Genomic DNA, 11,120 nt, shown 5'->3' with positions numbered 1-11,120 from the left:
TTGATTGTTTAGTGGGAATTTCATGTGATATAGATCACCGAAGCGAGGTAGGTGACTGACGACGGTTAAATTTTCATGTGGGAGTTGGTTACCTTCTCTATATTATAACAACAAGAAACGGGTGTTTTTTTAAAAAGCGCTTTATAATCGATTCCAACGTTGTATCGGTGCATAAATAGACATGGAATTATGTTACAAATTAAAATTAGACAATTCCATTGTAACTTTAGTTCCTGACCCCAAGTACCTGTGGACACAGATACATGAAACACCACGAATTTGGCTTCGAACAGACATCGCTCAGGCGCGAATTGAAAGAAAACAAGACTCGTATGACCTAGATGATTGTTTCGAAATTCGAAAAGTATGTTTAGTTTATAATACAGTTCGAGTTGAACCAACTTTCATATTTTTCCGCTTATTGACGTTGCACCACAACATTTCGACAACAAAATCTATCGTAACAACAAAAACGTACCTACATAACATTGCACTTATTGTGTGCATTATATTGAGCGATATATATACTAATTAATTTTGTTTGGTAAAATCTACTACAGTGGTTTGTATTGAGATAATTTAGTGTAAAGCAAGTTGTGTACATCTGTCGGACCATGGGTAGGCTTGTTAGACCTTAAATGTCGCCAATATCGTGCATTGTTATTGTGAATTCGATAAATTAAACACACCTTCAATGTCATGGACGTATCCCTCAGCAAAATTGCTATATCCTCTCTTTTTCGATTTTGCCGGGACTTTCAGTTCTGAGGCCCATCCATCGATAACTGTCTCGGAAATCAGAGGCACGAAGGAAAGTGATTTCGACCAAGAAAGGCAAATCGCATTTGGCGGCCATGTTCGATGTTGTCAGGGAAACATCCACAGCCTTGTTTCCGAATTTAATGGCGGAAGCGTGAATAGAGGCTATTAGATTATCGACGTACATTAAGACAGTAATTAGCCTACAAATATTGTGTCCGGTTCCTGTGCAGTAGGAATCTACCGTATCAAACTCAATTGGATTATCGACATACATTAAGTAAAATTACGAATTATCCTACAAATATTGTATCCGGCCCCTGTGCTTTCGGAATCTGTCGTATCAAACTCCATTAGATTATCGACATACATTAAGTCAGTAATTAGTTTACAAATATTGTGTCCGGTTCCTGTGCATTCGGAATCTATCGTTTCAAATTTCATTTAATGAACGACGTACAGTCAGGAAAAATTAGTAATTAAACTACGAATATTGTGTCCGGCCCCTGTGCAGTGGGAATATATCGTATCAAACTTCATTAGATTACCTACATACATTTTGTTAAAAATAGTAAAGTACTAATTTATTGCCATTTTCAAATGTCTTACCGTCACGTTCTTTTTTAATCATACGTAATACCGTGTTTTGAAATGTATTTCAATTACACAATGTAATAGTTAATTTCGTTTTAATCAAATACAGATATGTTTGTGCTGATTATGCTTTGTTTATCATGTAGCGTAGCACGAGAGATAAATAACAACAAAAACACAGATTTTTGCGTAAATTCGAGATTCATGGACACTTTTCGAGAAAAGTGTTTGGCTCTGAAAAGAGGCGTTGTAAAGATTCAAGACTGCGTCTCAGTTACTCTTCATCTTCGTCTTCTGATCCAGAAATAACAGCCACGATTCCGCCAAAACGTAGTCCGTAGTCCAGATATGTCTTCAGATTTTGCTGGGCATAGTCGTAGTACATGTTCCGTAGGCCTTCGACAACCGGCATTCGGAGTCTGTAGCCGTAGAGGAAGGTTCGTAATCCGTCTCGCTTGGCTCTGAGGTAACGGGACTGCTAATCGCCCAGCTTTTGATTCAGCTGTACGATCTATTCACAGCCGTGCAGAATCGACGCTCACTGTCCAGCAGGGCGAAGCGTTGGTCGAGTCGGGAGTCCCGTGATATGGTCTTCATTATTTTCTCAAGTGAAATGCTGGTAGCAGAATGTCCATCGGTCATATATACCTGCAGTCGAGTGTCGAGAAACTCGTGTACACCTGTATATGCATTCTGACGCGTGTCAGCGCATTTTGTTTAAATAGCCGATCACCGTTACGTGTACACGGTCCGTGCACATCATACTGTGTTACTAGTTCTGTGACCTGGGCCCGGTTGTTCAAAACTATCGTTAAGCTAACGACGTCGTTAAACCATGGTTAGCGAGTCGTTAAGATCTAACGACGTCGTTAACTGTTGTTCATAAAAAGTTAACATTTAACGACTCGCTAATTAATCGCTAACTTTAATCACTCATCTACCCACGATTAAGTATTTAACGAGTCGTCAAATATGGCCGCCTTGGTGCTTGTCGTTGTCCCTCCTCAATGATGGAGCCTTTACGGACCAGGAGCTTCGCCAAAGGTACCGATTTGGTCGCCAATCAATTATGTTCCTGACCCATCTCCTTAGACATGATTTAACAAGGAAATCTCGCAGGAACCATGCCCTGACTGTTCAGCAGCAGGTGCTGTCAACATTGAGGTTCCTGGCAAGTGGAAGTTTCCTTCAAATTGTTGGAGACACTACAGGTAATTGAATGGATCAATTAAACCACAAGCAATATTGATGCAGTGAAATCAAATATATTGCAGCTGTTATTTCTTCCAATATTGACAACAAGTTAACAACAAAAATTGATTCATTAATTCTTTCAATTTTGAAAATGTAGATTATGATTTCTTGCAGCGACAGAAGCAGTTATCATCGTATTCTTTTATATATGTAACCCTGGTAAATACTAGCCGCAATATACTGCTCGGCTAGGGAAATCTTCTCTTCAGCTCGATCTGTTGAGCGCAAGACTAGTAAGAAAGAGGTCCTGGGTTTGATCCCTAGCGGAGGCAGTGATTTAAATCTAATACATCCTGCGCTCTGTTACATTACTAATAGCAAATAGTAATTATATATTAGCTTAATTGCCCTTAACATTTGTATAGTGTACACATTGGAAGTTTTGTTTGAAGTTGTATTTTCGTAATAAATGCCCATCACACGTCATCGACGATTGCTTGTTTTGAAATAGAATGTGCGCTAGTAGTCCTACAGTTGACGTCTATATTTCAGTGAAAAGGTTCACTTATATAAACAACGTCTTAAGGTACGATACTGTAAACGATTAGTGTACTGTACTACGGTACCGGTGGGCTAAAAAATGACAAATACTTGTTATTTCATTGAAAGGTCTGGATAAAAGCACCGTATCCAGGTGCGTCCATAAAGTGTGTGGTAAGTTGGCTTGTTATGCTAGCCAAGCTATAAAGTGGCCCACCACAGAGGAGTGCCAGAAGGGGAAGAGGAAATGTTTCGCCATCGCCGGGTTTCCCTCCATAATAGGAGCAGTGGACGGAACACATATCCGTATACAGGCACCACACACTGACGAGCAATCCTATGTAAACAGGAAGGGCTACCACAGCATCAATGTGCAGGGTGTTCGTGATGCTGACGGTAAGTTTAAATTTGTTTATGCACTCGTGATACTCTGCGTGGTGCCCCTTACAACATTGACAAGTTAACTATAAAAAAAAAACCAACAACTATAGTCAGTTTCAACTATGTGAAACTCCGGATCCTCTGAACAATAGCTATGGAATAGTGTGTAAATATGGTTTCAAGCATATGTGAAACAATATACCAGATAATGAAACTGACAAATGATAGGCTAATTGCATTTATATTATACTTGTTCATTTTTATCATTAGACCTATATTTTTAAATTTTTATTTTATTTTTCATTTTTCAAAATTTTTAACATATTTATACATTTCAAATAACATGATAAGACACTATTATATCTAATACAAATCAAATCAATACATGGGTACATAAATAATACATGTTAACAACAGCGAAACATAAATAGACAAAGCAGGAACAAACACAGAAAAACAAGGTTGGATTGTTTGTTTTAAATTTATGTCATCATTTTTTTTTATTAAACAATTCCTGCAGTGAGTCTTTCCCTTTTGGTCCATTGTTTCTGCTAAAGCTAGGTGCCTATATATTTTTCGCTGTAGGCAAAACTTAATTTCATGTGTAAACACACTTTTTGGAAAATCCGGAACCAATTAATTTTTGTTTTCACAAATGTGAAGCTTGAATGTACTTCTTCATACTGAATATACCAATTATAGTGTACATTTATCGCCCATGACCAGTCTGTCCTACTGTAGTGTGCTACATAAGTGAACATGCATCATTGTGAAATAAATATTATATATTTGTAAAAAATAATAAAAAAGGTCTATCCATATTATGTATAATATACTATATTTCTTACAGTAATATTTCATTTCATTAATTTTTTGCTACAGGAAAATTCTTGGCCATCAATGCCAGTTGGCCAGGGTGCACACATGATGTCCATATTTTCAGAACTTCTCAGGTATATATTTAATAACCATAACATAGTTTATAACATTCCAAAAAGAGACATATTATTAAAATTTACTTCTAATAAAGGTGATCTTTATTATAAAAAAACAATGAGATATATATAGCTGGCATTAGCAGTTGTAGAAAAAGAGGTATTCAATTCATATTTTTTTTTATATAAATTGATTGAGGTCATTGATGGTGATCCATTTAAAAAAAATTTTTTTACATATAAATGTCAACTGTTCATATTATCAAGATAGAGTTGCAATGTCATATGATGATATTCATTAATAAAATAATAGATTCATAAAAAAAAAATCCAACTGAAATGAACTTAAATAAAAATTATCTCAGGGGCCAGTTCTTGAACTAACATTCCTCCACTATTTTTGACATTGTTTTGCATTTGTATTATTATATTGATTTGCAGGTTTGTCAGCATATGGAAACGCACCAGAATTTGGAAAACGTGCTATTGGGTGATTCTGGCTACCCATGCCGACCATTTCTGTTGACGCCATATTTGAATCCCAATTGTCCTGCACAAAGAAACTATAACTATGCACATGGCAGGACCAGAAGTGTCATCGAAAGGACATTTGGGAGGTGGAAGAGACGCTTCCACATCCTTCACTCGGAGGTATTAATTTTACTTCATGGACGAGCCATTATGACAGTGATGTTATCAGTACAGTGTATTCAAATTGAATAACAAACATATACTATAGGGTTTAACATTAATATTGATATTTGGAAATGACTCAATCTAATATAGCTATTCAATTACTAATGACCTTTAAAAAAATACATTAAACTAATTCAATATCCTTATAGATAAATATATCAATTTGAAAAGGAAAAAGTGAGAGTGACAATACAAGTGACAGCATAGAAAATGTCTATGAAATCTGTATATATAAATGTTATCATGTCTGTTATATATTCCAAACTTTCTTAATACAGATACGCATGCAGCCAGAACGGGTCGTCACCCTTATCATGGCATGTGCAGTGCTTCACAACATTGCCATGTCCATGAGGGAGCCACTCATTGATGGGGAGGAAGACAATGCTGTTGATGAGGTAGAGGGTGATGCTGCCTACAATGGACCGCAGGACGGACAAGCTGTTAGAGAACATGTCACCCGTGCATACTTCACCAGGTAGTCTTCCTCAGATGGTATTAACTGTTGGGGGCGCGTGGAGTGCCCAACTCCAAGATGGTGTCAACTGTTGGGGGCGCGTGGAGTGCCCCACTCCAAGATGGTGTCAACTGTTGGGGGCGCGTGGAGTGGCCCACTCCAAGATGGTATTAAATGTTGGGGGCGTGAGGAGTGCCCCACTCCAAGATGGTATTAACTGTTGGGGGCGTGAGGAGTGCCCCACTCCAAGATGGTGTTTACTGTTGGGGGCGCGAGGAGTGCCCCACTCCAAAATGTTCCTTTATAAAATGCACACATTTGTATGGAAGTTCGAACAAATATTTGGCTTTGTTTTTTGTTCATCACATTTTACTTGTTACTTATGCCAGCTTTAATATAATACTTTGAACTCAATATTCAGAAATTCTGGCTAAATTAGGGCAAGGTCCTGAAATCAGCAGACGATAGACATTGAACTATGGCCCAGATAACATGTACAGTTTTTATCTTCAAATAAGTAGACATTTGCAGATAAATGTGTACATAAATAACATGAGGCCCAGGGGACTCTAAATTAAAACCCTTATATTGTAGTATGCATTCTCTGTAGCAAGTATAGTGGCACTGTTGGCCATGGTGGCCATCTTGGATTTCTGACTGACCCAATAAATAACAACACTTGGTCAAGACCATCCCAGCATCATTTCAGGTAAGTTTCAGCTCAATCCAACTGGTGGAACTTGAGAAGAAGTTTGAAATGTGAATGTGAATGCACGACGCATGGAGCACGACGACGGACAAAGCATGATGACTATAGGTCAGATGACCTAAAAAATAATAAATTACATAAATTTTCTCTTAAATTTTTAATTAACAGTATCACCTTTATATACAAATAACAAGCATTCTCATGCACTTTGCAAACATTGCTTTTTCATACCCCAATGAAACAAAACAGACATCAATGCTTGAATGAAACAATCGCATAATAGGTGTAAAATAAATGTGTTATTTCAATTGCTGAATGGAATAGAATTGTACAAAACACCATACAAAATTTAATTTTAGCAATGAGATACATTGAAACAATTTCATGAAATATGAATTATTCAATTTATGAAACAAATCTGATTGTTCATTACCATTTTATGCATGAAACAGTCAGTGAAATATTTAAACATACATGGATGATCTATAATATTTCCTATAGGTTAAACATTTCCTTTGATAAATTGTTAGATTAGAATATCTGTGAAACCATACGCCATAGGAATATGTGTGTAAGACACCTTAAATAAAAATAAAAAAAAGAACCGAGGTATATTACATCAACTCCATTCATCCGTACCTAGACTAAAATATTCAGAAATAACGTGTAACTAGTTTTTTTTTTTATTAGATGCCTTCCTAAAGACTACTGGTAGGCTTTCCTCGAAGGTTATTAACACTAAACAATACTGCATAATTACAAATTCTCAAAATTCACAAATGAATATGTCATTTTTATCAACAAAAAATAAAGTAATATATAAGTTATTAACTTTGTGATCTAATTACATTGATACCAAGTTTTGTTTAAGTCGGACATACACAGATTAAAAGCATAAAACATAAAAAGTAAAATATTGAAAACACTAAAGCGGCCTGAGAAGTAACAACATAGTCTCACTTCATAACAAGAAAAGATTATATAATAATGAATTTTCATGTACAATGATGAATCAACTGTTGTCAGCTTATATACAAAGAGGCCCATGGGCCTTAATGGTCACCTGATATTTGAAATATTTCAGTTAATTTAAATGACCCATTTTGGCCCTGCCCATTAGCCCTAGGGGTCAGTCAACACCAACATGTGCATACCATTAAACTGTCATCCTATGCTGATTACGTTAACAAAGTTAGAATGAATTCCAATAGAAATCAAACAGATTATAGTCAAAAATGTGATTTCCCTATATAAACTATAGTAACATTTTACCCCCTCGCCAGGGGCAAACTTGTGACCTCAAGGTCATGAAATTCACAGTTTAAGAAAAGCACCATCAGAGTATTTAAGAGTACAGTGTATTTAATTCTACCTTATTTGGGTCTTGAGAAAACATATTTTTGAAATTTCTGTCAATTTGACCCTTTTTAGCCCCGCCCATCAGCCTATGGGGGTCATTCGGGACCAACATGTGCATACTATCAAACTGCCATCTTGGACACAAGTTGATAATATTTGCCAAGTTAGAATTAATTCCAATAAAAATTAAACAAATTACTGGCAAAAATGTGATTTCCCTGTAAAAACTACAGTAAAGTTTCCCCCCTCCCCAGGGGCAAATGTGAGACACCTGGGTCATGAAATTCACAATTTTGGTCAAGCACCTTAAGACCCTTAAATCAATGAAGAATGTTTGATTCTACCATATCTGAGAGTAGAAAAGAAGATTTTTGAAGTTTTAGTCAATTAAGAGCCTTTTTAGCCCCGCCCCTCAGGCCCTCAGACCACGACAGTTGACGGACAAAGGGCGATTAGAATAGGTCACTTGAGACTTTGTCTCAGGTGACCTAATAACACATTTTAGATTAAAGAGACAAAATTGTGAAATATGTACATGTATGCCTGCTTTGAAAGGGAAATGGCTTAAAGAAGACTAGTCATAGTTGTCACTTGCTTATCAAAGAATTCAGTTTGACATGTTGAATTTGGATTCTTTAATAATATATATTATCAATAGACGAAAGACGATGGATGCCATGACATAAGCTCATTGGTCCTTAAGACCAGGTGAGCTTAAAATTTACTCTATATATATAGTTATATATCTATGTAACATTTGTGAAAATAAAAAGTGTGAAATACATGTTATATAAATTGTGAAACAGCTAAGTGATAGATATGCTGAATCACATTTAAAGATATATTACATGAAAAAGTCAGCTTTTAAATATATTTGATAATTGTGTGTTGTATAAGCAAGTGACAACTACAACATTAAAACAAGATTGATAGTTCGACTAGCTGTTTTGTGTCATAAGCTTGTGCTAATGAGACAAAGCAGCTAGAAGACTAACAGTGTCTTGATGAGTTTCAGCATCCAGCAGTTTCTGCAACAGCTGGATCTGCCACTCAGTCTTTACCATCTCTCTCTCAAAGTAGGATGGAATACACATCTTCTGCCGTCTTTTTCTTCTTCGATGGAAATATTTTTGTGGCCTGCACATCTTGGCATCTGTAATTAGATTAGATATGTTTATCACTCACAAGACCAAATGTGCACATGCCAATCAAACCTAACAATTATAGTTTTAAGAATCCCACATTTAATTACAGTATACTGGAAAAAAATGGCATAGAAGTCATTTTAAATCTGAAAAGACTGATGAAGAAATCAATTTTGTATAGTATTATTTAGCAGTTAAGTATTAATTATTTGATAATGTAGATAATAACATACATGTATATATATTGAATATACATGTACTCTTAAAAAAAGCATTTGAAAAACTAAATTTAAAATCATTCATCAGTTAACAATTATTATTATTTCAAATATTTGTATAATACAACTTACAGGTGTAGTCTGTAATTAACTTGGTAGCACAATTCAGACATATAGTCAACATTTTGTGTTGATGATGCAGAGGATGGTCCTGCCAGAGGATGGTCCTGCCACTGGTGTTACTGCTGCATCATCCTCTGCTCAGGAGGTTGTCCAGCAATCCTCCTGATGGCATCATCCCAGGACTTCTCTACTGTACATGTACTGATGTTACCAGCTGTTCCAGAAAAAGATAGACAATTCCCATCAAAATATATAAACATTAGAAGTCAGAAACAGACTATAGTTCTAATCTCAATCAAAGTAAATTATAATTTATTTCCCAGTCTTGTTATCTGTAAATATAATTATTGTAACTAAATATATACCGTATTTGACCTAATAAGGGCGCCTGCCCTAATAAGGGCGCTCCTACCTTTTTTCAAGGAAATAAATCTTTGACCGCGTGTCAAAATGGTGTCAAAATGGTGTTGAAAAGTAATAATTCATGTGAAATATTTTGCTACTTTATGTGTTCAATTTTCTTCAGCAAATTAAGTAACTGGAAAACATGTTTTCGCCACATTTTGTGTATTCCTACAGGCTACAGTACAGATGACATGTCAGTGCAAAGAGCACCCAAAACTAAACACACATACAAATAATAACTAACCATCTTTATTTGAAGATAAAGTAAAGACTTCATTCTTGTTAATAATGTTGATAAATAACTTTTGTTCAGAACAGAAAGCTAGTAAAAGACATTGTAAATCAATTATTAGGTAAAAGAAAAAGATGTCTGATATGATCTGGGAAATCACCTGTTTCTATAAATAGAACACAAATGGTAGAACACACGTTCTCTGGTCTAAAGATCAGCTGGCATAGTTTACAAGTTTACAGGAGTATTCAAGTGATGTTAAAGCTTAATATATGATAATGAACAGATATCTTCATCTGGAATATGTTTATGACTGAATATTTTACCGTTTCCACAACCTTGGGTATTCTGCTATAAGGTATAGTCTGTTTCATAAAACTTCTGAATAATTAATCTGAATAAGGGCGCCCCACTGTCAATTACCCGCGCCCTGCGCCCTTATTAGGTCAAATACGATATACAGTGCAACTTCCGAAAACCGAACCTTCTAAAAACCGAACACCTCTGAATACCGAACGAATTGTCATTGTACGGAATTGGTCCTTCTTTATTATAGTATTAAAAAACTTCCAAATACCGATCCCTCTGAATTCCGAACACCGGACTGATTTTGTGTCCGGTTCCTGTTAAAATATACCAAAAATTACTTCTGAAAACCGGCCTTACCTGGGCGATTATGACACGAGGTCAGGCCAGTCAACCGTGAAACAACAACTGTGACGGGTATTGTGTGAAGCCTTATTGTCTCGGGACCTACGTAGGTGATTTGTACAGGTATCCAATATATACCCCAAGGGGGCATTATGACGGAAGGCCTAGTGTATAATCAACACGACAATTATGAAACAATGCCACACTTCATTGAAGCGCGTCGGTTCGTTTATCTTCTCCATGCAAGTAGAGCTAGAAGCCTGAGTTTCGCATTTAATTTAAATGAGGCCCAAAAGGGGTTGTTTTCGTAAAGAAGCCCGTGATGTTTTTTTTAAACAAAGCGATGTCGGAAATACGACCAGAATCATCTGATCAATTGTAATTGATATTGAAACAAAACATCTTCACACCCTTTAATATTATTTGATGTGTAAAATAATCTGTATCGGACTATTGGCCCCATCCACATGACGATTCACCGGATGTAACAAAATGTAGGCCGATCGTAAAGTGTAGTTGTACATGTGAAAATACTGTTTAAAACTATTGTTATAGTCATTTGCCTTTCTTATATATTCTGCAATATACACATTGATTAACTTTCATAATATGCATATTATTCAGACAATCCAAATTGTCTAAGTATGTACGTGCCGTTTTGTAATCGGGTGCATTCTAATAAAACATCGTCCAACCAATTATATCCGGAATTTGACCGGTCA

The 11,120-nt window shown here is 36.0% G+C and overlaps 1 protein-coding gene across 1 annotated transcript; it reads left to right on the top strand.

Annotated features, from left to right (window-relative positions):
* The first annotated feature begins 2,422 nt into the window (after positions 1–2,422).
* Positions 2,423–5,581, top strand: LOC117318984 (putative nuclease HARBI1). Its single transcript, XM_033873897.1, has 5 exons — positions 2,423–2,564; positions 3,217–3,483; positions 4,351–4,421; positions 4,845–5,054; positions 5,378–5,581. The coding sequence occupies exons 1-5, from the start codon at positions 2,423–2,425 to the stop codon at positions 5,579–5,581; spliced, it is 894 nt and encodes a 297-aa protein (XP_033729788.1).
* Positions 5,582–11,120: the final 5,539 nt, after the last annotated feature.

Source organism: Pecten maximus, unplaced genomic scaffold (assembly GCF_902652985.1).
Source record: "Pecten maximus unplaced genomic scaffold, xPecMax1.1, whole genome shotgun sequence".
In the NCBI taxonomy this organism is placed as follows: Eukaryota; Metazoa; Mollusca; class Bivalvia; order Pectinida; family Pectinidae; genus Pecten; species Pecten maximus.
Note: the sequence above shows the minus strand (reverse complement) of the source record. Positions and strands in the feature narration are given on the sequence as shown.